The sequence below is a fragment of the Erinaceus europaeus genome, chromosome 1 (assembly GCF_950295315.1).
Source record: "Erinaceus europaeus chromosome 1, mEriEur2.1, whole genome shotgun sequence".
In the NCBI taxonomy this organism is placed as follows: domain Eukaryota; kingdom Metazoa; phylum Chordata; class Mammalia; order Eulipotyphla; family Erinaceidae; genus Erinaceus; species Erinaceus europaeus.
The window spans coordinates 105,382,587-105,398,984 of NC_080162.1; the positions used below are offsets into that span (position 1 = coordinate 105,382,587).

Genomic DNA, 16,398 nt, shown 5'->3' on the forward strand with positions numbered 1-16,398 from the left:
GCCCCTGTTGCTTCTCTGCCCCCCTGCCCTTAGCCTGCTGTGCAGAAGCTCTTGGAGGTGGCAGGAACCTGGCCCTGCAGCCTAAGGCTGGTGTCTCCTGCCTTCTCAGAGCTATGGTTGGCCTGATGCCTCCCTCATGCCTCGGGGGAAGGTGAGCCAGCTGTGTCTTCTTTGGCCTCCCAAGACCCCAGCTCTCCCAGTCCTCCACCCACCTGCACTCTCCAGCTCCCCTGTCCATGTGTACTGCATACCCTGGTTACTAGACAGGGCAGAAAACTCAGCTGGATTTCTCTACCTTAAGGTCCACCCTATCTAACTTCATTCTTTAAAATCATGACATCTAACATAGCAATGATATTCCCTTCATGCAAACCAGAAACATTCATACCCCAGAACCCTCACCCTGGGCTTCAGAACCCTAATTTAGCCCACAAGAAACCACCCCTCCAGGCCACCCACCAGCCCGAGTGGGTACACTGACTGGCTCTGATTCCAGATGCTTTTGTCCGGCAGCACATCTGCCTGGCTGTTAGGCCCATGGGAGGCTTTGTGCTACTCTGCAGGCCTCACCCCTTGCAGGGAAGCCATCTTGTGTCCCTACACTTCAGAGAGGCCCACATCATCGCCTCAGCCTGCTTGTGGGCGTGGAGCAGCCCAGAAGAACACACATGTGTTCAGAGGGTCTTGCCAGGTGGCACAGCACACTGCTGTGTGCTGGGGTGGGGTCCCCGCTGCTGTGTGTGAACACCTGAGTCCGGCACAACAGAGCCTCTAGGAGTTGCCCTGCACCCCAGCTGACTCGCAACTCCTGCCCTCTGGAGCCCATGAGGCTGCCACTTCTCCCTTCAATATCAGCCCAGCCCCAAGAGGCAGCCCAGTGTCCTGTCCAGAGTGACAGCCTTGCTGCTTTTCTTATGCAGGAGGGAGTCACATCCCCTACCTCCAGGCTGAGTTGCTGCCAGAGCCAGGCCCCGTCTGTCAGGAGGGAGACCTGTTCTCTGGTGCGCACGTCACCTGCACAGTCTCTGGATGCCAGTTCCCCTCACAGAGGCTTCTCAGCTCCCCAGGCCCAGCCTGCAGAGCTTATATGCCTTCTCTTTCTGTTTCAGCTCCAGATGGAAAGGAGCTGGTCAGCCCCTGCCTGCCTCCCAGCTTCAGAGGAGAGTGGGAGCATGCCGAGATAGCATACAGAATTGCAGGACAGGACACAGGTAGACAGATGGCTTGTGTTTGACCTCTACTGAGTGAGGGTTATGATGGGTGGGATACCACCACCACCCCCCAACCCTCAGGCTGCTCAGACCTCTCACAAACAAGTCCACAACCTACCCCCAGTGTAGAATGAAAGGTTCTGGGCCCCTGTGAATACTGTAGGAGAACAGCACAGATGGGGAGGACAGCAGGGACTGCACAGGCGTCTCTGTTGTCAGCAGAATTCCCTCCCTGCCCTTTCTTTCCTTCTTTTTTTTTTTTAAATATTTATTTATTTATTCTCTTTTGTTGCCCTTGTTTTTTTTGTTGTTGTTGTTGTTGTAGTTATTATTCTTGTTGTTATTGATGTCATTGTTGGATAGGACAGAGAGAAATGGAGAGAGATGGAAAAGACAGGGAGGGGGAGAGAAAGATAGACACCTGCAGACCTGCTTCACCGCCTGTGAAGCAACTCCCCTGGAGATGGGGAGCCGGTGGCTTGCACCAGGATCCTTACGGTCCTTTACGCTTTGCACCATCTGCGCTTAACCCGCTGCACTACCGCCCAACTCCCTCCTCTTTTTTTATTGGCACCAGAGTTATCTCTAGGATTCAGTGCCTGCATTATGAATCCACTACTCTCTGAAGCCATTTTTCCTTTTTTTTTTTTCTTTATTTTTTATTAGATAGGAAAGAAAAGTTAAGAGAGGAGGAGGAAAGAAAGAGGGACAGAAAAAGATAGACATCTGCAGACCTGCTTTACCACTTGTAAAATTTCCCCCCTGCAGGTGGGGATTGGGGGCTGAAACCCAAGTCCTTGTGAATGATAGTGCTTGTGCTCAAGTGAGTGGCATCATTCATCCCCCCGCAGTGCTTTCTTTTCTCCCTTTCTTTTTTTCTTTTTTAAAAATATTTTTATTGGAGGGGATTAATGGTTTACAGTAAATACCTTGTTGGTACATGTGTGAAATTTCTCAGTTTTCTGAAAACACTCTCACCCCCAGCCTAGGTCCTCCTCCACTATCATGCACCAGGACCTGAAAGCCCCCCACCCCCACCCCCACCCCCTGAGCCCTTTACTTTGATAAAGCACACCAACCCCAGTCTAAGTTCTGCTTTGTGTTTCACCTTCTGTTCTTATTTCTCAGCTTCTGTTTATGAGTGAGATCATCCCACATTCATCCTTCTCTTTCTCTCTTATCTCACTTCACGTTTCCTTCAAGCTCCATCCAAGATGAGGTGAAGAAGGTGAATTTGTCATTCTTAACAGCTGAGTAGTATTCCATTGTGTATATAGACCACAACTTTCTCATCTGTTCATCTGTTGTTGGACACCTGGGTTTCTTCCAGGTTTGGGCTGTTACAAATTGTCCCAGCAGAGCTTTCTAATGTGCTTCTAGAGAGGAAGGGCCTGGACATCCCATTAAGTAGCCCAAATAACTAGGCTCTGTCTTTTGGGAAGCACTAAAGTTTTCTCCTTCCTTCTCCCCACCCCTTTCCCCTTCCCCCTCTCCCTCCCCCTTGCCCTCCCTCTCCCTTTTCCCAGCAGGGAGCCTGCATGAGCTGTGTGCCAACAGAGTGTCCAGTGTCCTCCACAATCAAGTACACAGGACAGAAGAAGTGAAGGAAGTGGAATTTTATGCTTTCTCCTATTATTATGACCTTGCAGCAGATGTGGGCCTCATAGGTGAGGGTCACCTGTGAGTGACACTGCACTATGTGGACCCCTGGCTGCTATCCTGGAGCCCTTCCCAGGCAGGGCACCTTTGTCATGATGTGGGGAGGAGTTAGCCACTCTGCAGACTCTGGAGCAGTGACTGTCCCCTAAGTCCCCTGCTCCCCAGTGAGAGCAGGCAGTGCCAGAGCTGGGGCTGGGCAGACCCCTGAGTGACTGAGTCACTTTTGTAGGCTATAACCAGAATTGATTTGTATTTATTTATTTTTACCAGAGCCCTACTCAGCTCTGGTTTATAGTGGTGCTGGGGATTGAACCTGGTACCTCAGAACTTCAGGCAGGAAAATCTTTTTGCCGAACCATGATGCTGTCTTCCTAGCTCTCTCTTTTTTTCTCTTTTCTTCTCTTCTTTTCTTTTTCTTTCTCTACCTCTTCCTCCTCCTTTTCTTCTTCTTTTCTTTTTCACCAGAACTCTTCTCAGTTCTGGCTTCTGGTTGTGCTGGGGGTTGAATCTGGGAATTTAGAGCCTTAGGCAGGAGAGTCTCTTTGCAGAACCATGATGCTGTCTTCCCCCTGTCCTGACCAAAACTGTCTTCATACACTTGACTGAGGCTCTCAGCATGCCTTGCCTCATGTCAGGACATGAGCTTCACTGTGAACTAGAGCCACCTGGAGAAGCAAGGGGTCACATGCTCCCTAGCCTCAAAATCAAGACTTGGTGTATGGTCCCCAGGGGTCCCATAGCCTCTGGCGAGGAACCCTTTAGTCTCCAGGTTTTGATGCCCCTGCTCACAGAGCAATGGCTACTTATAAGTGTGGCCACTGAGCTGGACACAGCCCACACACCTCTCTTCCACCCCAGCCTGCCGGCTGTGGGCCCCAGTGGCCAGAGACTCCTCCAGTGTCCATACTCATGGTGGACATTGGTTTTGTCCCACAGACATGAAGAAAGGGGGCAGCCTGCTGGTGGGAGACTTTGAGCTTGCGGCTCAGTATGGTGAGTGCTGCCTGTAGGCCAAGGGGGAGGCTGGAGGAGGTGGCTGGAGGGGGCCTATCCACTGTGTGGAGATATGCTGAGCTGGGGACAAGGTCAGTGCTCTGTTGGGGTCCCTGCTTTCCTCACTGCCAACCAAACCAGCATTGAGGTCTGTGTGCATGTAAGCCCTGGGTCTGGGACCACAGTGCAAGTCCACTATTCACCTATGCTCTGGGGTCCTTGCTGCCCTGCTGCTCTGGGTTGAGTCTTGTCCAGTCCAGCATTTGGGAGCTGGGCCCAGACATAGCCTGGGCTGGGAGCCTGCAGTGGCTAATACTCTGGGCTAGGTGACTTTAGTGGGTGATGCTCTGGGATGGGCACTGCAGTGGGTGATGTGGAGAGTTGTGGAAGTCTGATTGCACCACCCCACCCCACCCACCAGTGTGCAGGACGGCAGAAGTCCGGCCCCTGAGCAGCCCCTTTGCCTGCATGGACCTCACCTACATCAGCCTGCTGCTGCAAGAGCTCGGCTTCCCCAGGAGCAAGGTGCTACAGGTGAGCCCCACCCCCCAGAACCTGAGTCGCTGTGTCCCCTGTCCCAGGGTTGTCTGCCCCAGGTCCTCTGCCTGCCACACCTGCCTGCTTCCCAGTGAGCACAGTCCACCCCTCTGTCCTCTGTTCCAGCTCACTCGGAAGATCCACAACATTGAGACCAGCTGGGCTCTGGGAGCTACTTTTCACTACATCGAGTCCCTGGGCAGACAGAAGAGTCTGGCATCCTAATCCCGTGTTGCCCACGTCCTCAGCTGGCCACTTGTCCTTGTGAGAATAGGTCCGGATGGGCGAGGGACCTGCCATGCCAGCAGACATAGGGTACTCAGCTTCACCCCAGGAGCCTGCACACAGGGCAGAGGCACACAGGGGCACCCATCCCACTTCAGAGCCGGGCAGCAGGTGGGTGTCTGGACTCTCATTTCCTGCTCCTGTATGGTCACTTTACCCCATGCAGACCTGTCCCTTTTCCCCAAAAACTGGTAGGGAGGTAACACCAGTGTCTGGCCTGCTGGCAGGTATGCCAGGTAGGAGTCATGGAGGTGTGGGGCCTATGAGCTGTCCTCTTTGTTCTTGGACACTATCTTCCCTGAGTGGGAAGCTTCCCATAGGTCTGTGTCCTGAGCCGCTGGATGCTGGGCTGAGGGGAGCCAATCCTGACCAGGAGGGCCAGGTGCCTAACTAGGGACCTCGGGAATCAAGCTCTTTATTCAGAGTGAGGCTAGGAAACATGCTGGCAGGCTATGTCCATGTGGGAGCTGTGTCTGGTGCTGGGTGCCAGGAGCATATGGGAACTGTGGTGCCAGGAGCAAGTGGGAGCCGTGTCTGCTGCCAGGTACACAGAGAGTGTGGGAGCCATGTGCTGATCCCAGGGAATGTCTCGCTGCCTGAGACCTTTGCAGCTGAGCCATGTGGGCACACAGAGTCCAGAACCCATCAAAACCACAAGCCAGAGCCACCCTCTTAGGGGCCAGGGCCCACTCCAGGCCATGCAGCCCTGAGGGATACAACCCCTTGGCCTGCACCACATGTTCTGGACAGGAGTGTGAGCCGTGTCAGAGGGACACAGCTCCTTGGCCCAGCTTTGGATGGAGGGTGTGAACCATGTTGGATCTGGACCCCCACTTCCAGTTAGCCCTGCAATGAATGTATGGCACAAGGAGGAAGCTGGAATTTCTGTGTTCTTCTCAAAATAAAGAGACCATGAGTTTCTTTGAGTGATGCCTCTCCTGACACGGCAGTGGACACTCCCTGACACAGGGGCTAGCTGAAGTATGGACGAATGTGTGGGAGGACCTGACAGAGGACTGTATCACAGGGACACAATACCAGAGGCATGAGAGGCCAGAATGGCCCACTGAGGTTCCCTGCCAGTCAGGGCCCTGCCAGGCAGGGTCCCTCAGTTCAGCAGTTGGTCGTCAGAGCCGAGATGCCTTGTGGGCTGGCACTTGGGCACACACTGGGAAAGCCTCCCCCCACCCCTTGCAGGGTCTTCTCAGGTAAGCAGTCCCCAGCCATCTGCAAAGCCAGGAGGATCTGAGTTTGTTTTGGACCAACCTGACGGGGTCCTGAGCTGGTCAAAGCCTGGGCAGACCGTCTGCCCCGAGTAAGCGCTGCTTGAAGACCCTAGTCAGTCCTGAGAGCAGTTCTGTCCTCCCAGGCTCCTGGGAGCAGCCTGGGCAGTGAGCCTGTGTGCAGGAAGCAGGAAGTAGGAAGCAGTCTGCTCACCTCTATAGCTTCCCTCCAATGTCACCACAGCAGGGACACAGGACCCTGTCCATTTTTTTAGAATATATATAGTGATTTAATATTTATTCACAAAATTATGCAGTGGTTCTCCCAAGGTCACAGATATGGGTTGACTATTATTTTTTTAAATATGAATATATTTGCCCTTTTAAAAATTTTTTAATATTTATTTTCCCTTTTGTTGCCCTTGTTTATTGTTACTGTTATTGCTGTCATTGTTGTTGGATAGGACAGAGAGAAGTGGAGAGAGGAGGGGAAGACAGAGAGGAGGAGAGAAAGGGAGACACCTGCAGACCTGCTTCACTGCCTGTGAAGCGTCTCCCCTGCATGTGGGGAGATGGAGGCTTGCACCGGGATCCTTACACTGGTCCTTGCGCTTTGGCGCTTAACCCGCTGTGCTACACCCAACTCCCCCCCCTTTTTTTTTTAACCAGAGCACTGCTTAGCTTTGGTTTATGGTGGTGCAGGGGATTGAACCTTGGAGCCTCAGGCATGAGAGTCTCTTTGTATACCCATTATTCTATCTACCCCACTCTTTTTTTTAATATTTTATTTATAAATGAGAAAGGAGAGAAAAACCCTGACATTACTTTGGTACATGTGCTGCCAGGGATTGAACTCAGGACCTCATGCTTGAGAGTCCAGTGCTTTATCCACTGCACCAGCCCCCAGACCACCTACCCCCACTCTTTATCCATATTTTTTTTAATGGTCTTGCCTTCCTTTTCTTTCTAAGTCACACCTATACCTTTACGTTCTTCCGACTGTCCTTTTTTCCTATCCCCTCTCAGAGGACCTGTCTTTTACATTGGGAAAGTACTGAATCCACAGGGCACACTGCTCAGGGCTGAGCACTCACACCTGATCTGAGGGGTGACTGGCCCACCCAGCTTCAGAGGACAAGAGCGGAGAGGCCAGGACACAGACTGAAAAACCAGCCAGCACCTCCCGCCCAAGCTCCACAAAGTGTTCACCATGAGACAGAGAGCTAGGGGTCTGTGGGACACAGGTAGGAGAAGTGCTTTCTGCAAAGAAAGGTCAGTAAGTCCTGCTCTTCACTGCTCCCCACTTCTCTGCTGGCTCCCCAGCCACACTGCCTCTGCCTCTCTGCCTCTGCCTCTGACAGCTCCACCAGCCCCAGTGCTTCTGTCTCTGCCTCTGCCGCTTCAGTCCTCTGCCCTCTGCCTCTGACATCTGCCCTGTCCCTGCCCCTTCCTCTGCCTCTCAGCTCTGCCAGCCTCACTGCATCCACAACATCTGGCATTTTATTTTTTGTTTTTGATATTTGGGACTTCCCATTTGTTGAAGTCTCCAAAGGTGTTTATTTCTAGCCTGCTTTTAAATACTTTAAAAAACCCAAATAGCAGTTTAGGAGATTGTCAAACAAATTTATGTTCAATTTCTCTCTGATTACTGTGATTTTAACCTGTCCTTTAAAAAAAAGTTTATTTTCTTTATTTCATATGAGATATAAAGAAATGAGATCATCTGCAACACCAGATATCAAACTGGGAGCGTCCAGCACAGAACTTTTTTTTTTTTTTAACTAGAACTCTGCATCTTTGACTTATAGTGGTACTAGGGATTGAATCTGGGACTTAGAGGAGACTAAGTTGTGAAAGTCTATCACATAAACTGCTGCGCTATCTTCCCAGCACCCTGCAGTTTTGAGATTTAAAGAGCACCAAAGGCAGGGCTGGGTGGTGGTGCACCCAGCACCCAGGCTTCGTGCTGACCACAGTCCCAAGGCCAGTTGCAGCACTCATACAGATAGTTCGCTCTTGCCCTACCCCAGACTCTCAGCTACCCTGGCCTGGTCACCCAAGAACAGCAACACTGAACTCTGACTAAGCTGCCAGGTCTCCTGCAATGGTGGCAGCTGCCCTGACCTCTAGCCCAGCTCAGGGATGCTTTGTGCCCTCCCTGTGAGGTAAGGAGGACACGGCATTGCATTTGTCTGAACTTCTGGCCTGTGCCCTTTGCGTTTTTTTCCAAGAGTGAGGCCATCTTGTCCACAGGATCCAGGGAGAGGTCCTGGATTCAATACCACACAATGTGTGGGTGTGGGTGTGTGCATGTGTGATTTATGGGGTTTTTTTTGTTTGTTTTTATTTGTTTACTATATCTGCCTTATGATGGTTCTGGTGATTAAACCTGGGACTTCAGAGCCTTGGGTGCCAGTCTTTTGCAGAACCTCTGTGCCTCACTCATAGTGACAGCTGAATGCTGCTCTAGTCTCTCTCATGAAGGTTAAAAAAAAAATTCTTAAGAATAGGATCATCTTATTACAGATTTTAGTAGACTTAATTAATTCATGACATTTTAATTTGTTATTTCTAGCTTTGTGTCACCAATAGAAAGACTTCCCAGGGGCAGGAATAGATAGCATAATGGTTATGCAAAGAGACTTTCATGTCCGAGGCTTCGAAGTCCCCTGCACCATCATAAGCCAGAGCTGAGCAGTCCGCTGGTAAGAGAAAGAAAGAAAGAAAGAAAGAAAGAAAGGAAGGAAGGAAGGCTGGCTTCCTCAGTGACATTAAAATGCATCAAAATAATGAGAGATTCAATCCCTCACTCTCCATATGCCAAACAGTACTCCCTCTTATTCTCTCCTAAAATAAATAATAAGTGTGCGAGACACGTATTCTATGTTCTTATTTCTACATCAAGAACTCCTTCTATGCCTTTTGATACTCTGAGACATAACAGATAATTGCTTCAGTCTGAATTTGATTTGTAGGGCCATTTCAGAGTCAGTGTGCTGTCCAGGCAAGGGTAACACCATGGAGGGATGCACATAGACTCCCAGGCCATGATGCAGTTCCAAAGTAGCCCTTAGAAGTGCGTTGTTGGGAGCCAGGTGGTAGCACACCAGGTTAAGTGCAGGTGGCGCCAAGCACAAGGGCCAGCATAAGGATCCCGGTTCAAGCCCCCAGCTCCCCACCTGCAGGGGAGTCGCTTCACAGGTGGTGAAGCAGGTCTGCAGGTGTCTGTCTTTCTCTCCCTCTCTCTGTCTTCCCCTCCTCTCTCCATTTCTCTCTGTCCTATCCAACAATGATGACATCAATAACAACAACAATAATAACTACAGCAATAAAAAAAAACAAGGGAAACAAAAGGGAAAATAAATAAATATTAAAAAAAAAGAAGTGTGTTTTTGGGAGTCGGACGGTAGCGCAGCGGATTAAGAGCAGGTGGCAAAAAGCAAAGGACTGGCATAAGGATCCCAGTTCGAGACCCCGGCTCCCCACCTGCAAGAGAGTCGCTTCACTGGCGGTGAAGCAGGTCTGCAAGTGTCTATCTTTCTCTCCCCTTCTCTGTCTTCCCCTCCTCTCTCCATTTCTCTCTGTCCTATCCAACAATAATGATGACAGTAATAAATACAACAATAAAACAACAAGGACAATAAAAAAGAATAAAAATAAATATTAAAAAAAGTGCTGTCACAACTGCCTGAGACAAACATAGGGCCTGCAGTCACCATGGAAACCACATTGGGTGAGCAATTTCTGGGAAAGTAGTTGTAAAGAAACTTGCATAGATGTCAAGAGATAGGAGGAATGTGAAACAATTGGGCTGTTCATCCTTGAAAAGGACAAACCATTACTTCTGCTCCCTCACCACTCCCCTCTCAGTGCTCTCTGGGTCCATGTGTAGGGTTTAAGTAGGCAGGTGGGATGGCCCTGTCACATGGACATGGGGGTCCTGAGAGCCAGGGGGCCTCTAGCATCTCCTCACTGGACAGAACGAGATGGGGGTCTGCCCCAAAGCTGAGTCTCACAGCTGTGCCTGCCTGCCCCCACCCTTCCCAGGGGTAAAGAATATCTGGGGGTGTCACTGCATGTGACAGGGGTGTGTGGGAGGTGAGCCGTCATCAGGGCAGGGCACCCAGGAAGTGACCTCACCGCCTTGGGCTAGACCCCAACAGACTTGGAACCCTGGTCCCCTGGCAACCACATTCTGTCCACACATAGACCCTCCCAGCTGTTTGGCTTCAGAGCTGCTGAGAGAAGATGCTCTCCCGTGAGAAGGGCCCCTCAGGCCCCTCAGGCCCCTCAGGCCCCAGGCTGAGCAGATCCAGCTACCGGGGAAGAGTGACTGGACTGAGCTTGTGGCTGAGGAGCCGCCTGGGGCAGCTCTGCCCATGCTGCTGCCCTCAGGCAGAGGTAACAGGCTGGGTATGTCCATTGTCAGCACAGGGTGAGGCTGGACAGACCTGTCTTCATACACAGAGACACACACACAGTCACACACATATATGCATACTCACAGACAGACATACAGAGATACACACAAATCCCACACACACCCAGTTGTAGTCACAGAGAGTTGTGGGTGTGTGTGGTTCTCTATATATTTATGTATAAGTGAGAGTGTCAGTCAGTGTGTGTGTGTCCATCTGTCTATTCCTGTGTGCACATGTGAGAAGGACCATCCTTGTGGGAGAGAAGGGCCATGATCACCATTCAGACATTCAGGTCAGGTCTGGCTGGCAGGATGGAGGTGGAGGGTGCTGGGGAGTTCCCATACACTCATATCTGTCCTCCTCTGGAGGGTTGTCCCTGTCCTGGGAGATCTATCCCCCCTGGAGGGGTGTCCTTGTCCTGGGGATCTGTCAATAGTGGTGTCCCTATTCTTGGAAGGTCTGTTCCCCCTGGAAAGGTGTCCTTGTTCTGGGGTGGGGGGGTTGTCCTGGAAAGATGTCTTTGTCTTGGGGGGGCTGTCCCCTCTGGAAGGGTATCCCTGTCCTGGGGTCAGTGCTGACCATTAGCAAAGTCAGGGAAGCTGCCGTGGCCATGAGAGCTCACAGCTAAGAGGTGAGAAGCTGATAGATGCAGCATCCCTGTCCACTTCAGTATGGGAAGGATAAGTGTGGCCCCCATGGTGAAGGCCAGATGCTATCTCGTCCACACCTTCAGCTGCTGGATACAGGTTCCCTGCAGCTGGATCTCTGCGGCTAGCACCAAGCTTACCCCATCCTCCTGCACTGGACCCCACTGGGCAACAGGGGCCTCCTGCAGGTAGAGACTCAAGATGAGGGGGCTTCTGGGGGGCTGCCCTGTGCCCAGTGAGGAGCCCCAGGAGCTAGTGCTTGCAGAAAGAGGCCTCAGCTCCTGAGAGAGCTGCAGAGAATGCATCCTGGGGGTCAGGGGAGCTCCCCTCCAGGCCTGGGGTGGGTCTGACATTAGAAAACATGTGAGTTGAGGTGGGTGTTTTTTTCTGCAGCCACTGCCAATGACCCCTGAGCCTGGTGGAGGACCTGCGCCATCCTCCTGCACTGGACCCCGCTGTGGAGTCTGTAGCTTCTGGGAACAGAGCCCGAGGGTGAGGGGGCTGTGAGGGCATATAGGGGGCAGCACTGCCCACACAGAGGACCGCCAAGAACAGGCCTTGCTTCAGAAGCAGAGAGAGGACTCAACTCCTGGGGGAACAACGGGAGGGGGGGCATCCTGGGAGGGCACAGGGGCTATCTGACAGGCCTGGAATGGGTCTGAAGAAGGAAGGTTGGCAAGGGCAGCACATGATGATGCTCTCTCAAGTGGTGTCCTGTTACATGACCTGCAGGACAGACTCAGAGACACACCTCCAGTGGAGGGTGGCAGCAGGGGGCGCCAGACACCACCCACAGGCCGCTAAAAGCACCTTGCTCCCCCAGCAGAAACTTAGCTCCCCTCTGCTGTGCAATTATACTTTGGGTCTTTTGTTTTCTACATTTTAATTTTTTCTTTTTAACCAGAGTCCTGCTCAGCTCTGGCTGATGGTGGTATAGGGCATTGAGCCTGGGACCTCAGAGTCTCAGGCACAAGAGTCTCTTTGCGGAACCACTATGCTGCCTCCCTCAGTCCAGCTCCAGGATCTTGTCTGATCACAAGATGGACAGATCCCAACCACTGACCTCTACAAACCAGCCTGCTCTCCTCTGCCAGGTGGTTTCCCAAAAATATCACTCTGGGGTGGGGCTGGGGGTATCCTAGAGGTGTCTGTGGCACAGCAGAAAGCTGCTTTTTCCAAATAAAATACCACGTGAGGGCTAAAGTTTTAACTCAGCAAGGCTGCTGCCCTGACTACCCACACCCTGCAGGACTCTGTGACTCTTAGCCCCACCCTTTCCCCAAAAAAGCACCTCGCAATGTCAGGGCTTCTGGACACAAGGGAGCAAAGAGACGTACATGAGAATTGATCTGTTCCTTTTATAACTTAGTGATCTCATATCTGCAAAAACACAAACAACAGGAAATTTTCCCATCACTAATAATTCATGAAATATTTTCAGGCCCAGCAAAATATGCAAGTCATTGTACTTGAATGTCTTTTGTGATAAGGAAAAAAAAGACAGCTCTTAGTGTTTTTATTATTTTATTTATGTATTTTTTTTATAGAGAGGGAAATCAAGAGGGAAGGGGTAGATAGAGAAGAAGAGGGAAAGAAAGAGAAGAAAAGAGAAAGAAAGAGCTAGAGAAAAAAAGAGCAAGAAAGAGCCCTGGCTTCACCATTTGTTACTCTTCCTCAACTGCAGGTGGAGACCAGGGGCTTGGGAACCTGGTAGGTAACAGATCTTTGCACACTGTAACATGTGCACTCACCCTGTTGTACCAATACCCAGCCCAGCAGGCTCTTATTGATTTGTTTATTTATTTTAATATTTGGTGCTGCTTGGGCTGAGGAGACAGTATAGTGGTTCTACAAAAGATTTTCATGCCTGAGGCTCAGAGGTCCCAGGTTCAATCCCTAGCACCACCATCAGCCACAGTTAAGCAGTGCTCAGAGAGAAAGAAAGAAAAAAAAAAAAAACAGACTAGCGGCTACCTGGAAAAATAGCATAGTTGCTATGTAAGACTCAAAGGTTTTGCCTCAGGGCTTGGAAGTCTAGCATCACTACCTGGCCCCACCATAAGACAATGCTAAGCAGTGCTCTGGTGAAAAATTAATAAATAAAATAATGCTTATGCAAAAGCTGCTGATGTCCCATGAGGACTTACCTCTCCCTCAAGCTCACCTCAGAGAAGGGGTCCCTGTGTATGCAGCCTCCAGCCTCCACTTCCCCATACCTGCCCACACAGCACCCAGGCCAGACGACAGTCCCTAGGCCGGGTGGCAGCACTCAGGTAGGCAGCTTGCTTCCACCTCACCCCAGGCCCTGAGCTACCCTGGCCTGGCCACCCAAGAGCAGCAACACTGAATGCTGGCTAGGCTGATGGGTCCCCTGTAATGGTGGTGGCTACCCTGACCTCCAGGCCAGCTCAGGGGTGCTTTGTGCTCCCCAAGACTGTGGGGAGGGGAGGGGACAGGGAGCTGCCAAACCTTCTGCCCTGTGCACTGACTGGTCTTTCATGTGTCTGTATGTACACTGCATGTGTCTGAACTTCAGACCTGTGTCTTTGCCTGTTTTTCCTTGTGTGAGAGTGAGGCCATCTTGTGCACAGGATCATGGGAGAGGTCTCAGGTTCAGTACCACACAATATGTGTGTGTATGGGGTGGGGGGGTTGTTCTTTGTTTTATATTGTTTTTCTTTTTTTTCTTTTTTTAATTTCTTTATTGGGGAATTAATGTTTTACATTCGACAGTAAATACAATAGTTTGTACATGCATAACATTTCCCAGTTTTCCATATAACAATACAACCCCCACTAGGTCCTCTGTCATTCTTCTTGGACCTGTATTCTCCCCACCCCAGAGTCTTTTACTTTGGTGCAATACGCCAATTCCAGTGATATTATTTTTCTGTTTGTATTTTTTAATATATATATATATATATTTATTTTCCCTTTTGTTGCCCTTGTTTTTCATTATTGTTGTAGTTGTTGTTGTTGTCATTGTTGGATAGGATGGAGAGAGGAGGGGAAGACAGAGAGGGGGAGAGAAAGATAAGACACCTGCAGACCTGCTTTACTGCCTGTGAAGCGACTCCCCTGCAGGTGGGGAGCCGGGGGCTTGAACTGAGATCCTTACGCCATTCCTTGCGCATTGCGCCACATGGCTTAACCATCTGCACTATCGCCCAATTCCCTGTTTGTATTGTTTTTACCAGAGCCCTGCTCAGCTCTGGCGTATGGTGGAGCTGGGGATGAAACCTGGGAACTTGAAGCCTCAGGCATGAGAATCTTTTGCAGAACTATTGTGCTGTCTCCCTGTCCTGCCAGCAGTAGTATGGACACTGTTCACTAGCCTTATCTGTGTGGCTCCAGAGCACAACAACTGGATGGACAGAACTTGCAGAGATGCTGCCTTCAGGTTCTAGATATCTAACAAGAAACAGTGCTCTAAACAAAGAACATTCCTTCAGTGGAGTGTGTCCCTGCTCTGATGACATTCAAGGGTTTGGAACCATATGCATTTTTGTGTAGCCAATGATTTAATCATCACAGTAGCTATGGGGCAGGTACTACTCTGGGCCTAAAGAAGCTGGACATTGGGCTGAGGATGCAGCATGATAGTTATGCAAGAATATTTCATGCCTGAGGCCCTGAGGTCCCAAGTTCAATCCCTAGCACCACCTTAGCCAGAGCTGAGTAGGGCTCTGGTCTCTCTTGTCTCTCTGTATCTCTCTTTCATAATAAATTAATAATTAAATAAATTAAAGTGGGACAAGAAGCAGTTAAAGCTCACTGAGGAAGGGAATGAAGGGCCCTCCCTGACTCAATTCCAGTTCTAGCCAAGCTGAGCACAGTGCCTCCCAGAATTAGATGTGTGTTCAGTAATATTTTATTTACTTATTTAGAGACAAATATTTAGAGACAAAGACACAGGCAGAGAGAGAGAGAGAGAGAGATCACAGAGCTGAAGCTCCCTTCAATGCGGTGTATGTGGGGGTGGGGGACTCAAACCTGAGTCATACACATGGCAGAGCAGTGCACTATCCCAGTGAACTACTCTGTTCGCCCCCAAGTGAATGTTTGCTCATCTGTTCAGGTCCTGGGCACAGCTGTTTATCACAGGCTGGTCTCTCTGAAAAAATAATCGGTTATCACAGTCATGTCACAAGCTTTATATAATATTTGGAACAGTGACTAAGCAACCAAGAGGGAAAAACCTAGCTCCAGACTTCACTTGAACAATCTCTGAGTCCTACTTCTTGGTGTTCCTGATGGGTAGGGGAAAAACTTTCCTTCTAGAGTTTCAGGACAGCTCTATGAGTCCTCCTTTCTGACTTATGATTTACATAGCTCAGAGCAGACATCCCCCATAAGGCATCCTAACTCAGGGAGCCTCTCTAAGGTCCGAAGGCCAACAGAGCCCGCCTTTATGGAGCAGAACACAGGGCAATGGATGACTCCAACGAAAAACTTCGAGGTTCCATGACAAACACAGCTACGTAGATTTATTTATTTATTTATTTATCTGATAGAGACAGCCAGAAATCCACAAGGAAGGGAGTTGATAGGGAGGGAGGGAGAGAGAGAGACACCTGCAGCCCTGCTTCACCACTTGCACAACTTCCCCCCTGCAGGTGGGGAGTCTGGGCTCGAGCCATGGTCCTTGCGCATTGTAACATGCGCACTCAACCAGGTGCACCACCACCTGCCCTGCTGTGTGGATACTTCAGACCCACCAGGAAGACTCCTGAGACCCCAATGGTTTTGTGAATGAAAATGATAACACTCATTGGCATGCAAGGACTTGTTCTAAAACAGCAAGGAGAATTGGGAATATAAACTAGAGGCTTCACCTTTCTGAGATAGAGATCATAAAGAATTGTTATGATAAGTGAGCTAACATTCATTTACAAGCTTACAAGACTCCAGGGGTATGGTTTCTTTAAATAAAGAAAAAAAGCTTTAAACCATTTTTTAATTTATTTTTTATTTATTTACTTATTTTCCCTTTTGTTGCCCTTGTTGTTTTTCATTGTTGTTATAGTTGTTATTGTTATTGATGTTGTCGTTGTTAGATAGGACAGAGAGAAATGGAGAGAGGAAGGGAAGACAGAGAGGGAGAGAGAAAGACAGATACCTGTAGACCTACTTCACCGCCTGTGAAGCGACTCCCCTGCAGGTGGGGAGCCAGGGGCTAGAACCGGGATCCTCATGCCAGTCCTTGAGCTTTGCGCCATGTGCACTTAACCCACTGCACTACTCCCTAAAACTTATTTTATTTATTTACTGGATAGAGATGGAGAAATTGAGAGGATAGAGAGGAAGAGAAAAAGCGAGACACCTATAGCCCTGCTTCACCACTTGCGACACTTCCTCACTGGAGGTGGGGCCAGGGCTTGAACTCAGGGTCCTCATGCACTGCAACACTGTGCTCTGTGGT

The 16,398-nt window shown here is 50.0% G+C and overlaps 1 protein-coding gene across 6 annotated transcripts in view; it reads left to right on the plus strand.

Annotated features, from left to right (window-relative positions):
• The window catches only part of ENTPD6 (ectonucleoside triphosphate diphosphohydrolase 6), a 32,413-nt gene that overhangs the window by 13,959 nt on the left and 2,056 nt on the right, over positions 1 to 16,398 (plus strand). For 2 of the 6 annotated variants that reach the window (XM_060192416.1, XM_060192394.1), the window contains exons 9-13: positions 1,110 to 1,211; positions 2,738 to 2,878; positions 3,807 to 3,863; positions 4,285 to 4,397; positions 4,527 to 5,611. In XM_060192416.1, coding sequence (XP_060048399.1) covers positions 1,110 to 1,211; positions 2,738 to 2,878; positions 3,807 to 3,863; positions 4,285 to 4,397; positions 4,527 to 4,625 — 512 coding nt within the window. In that variant the 3' untranslated portion in view covers positions 4,626 to 5,611. The other 4 variants (XR_009550285.1, XR_009550284.1, XR_009550283.1 and 1 more) reach the window with 4 other exon arrangements.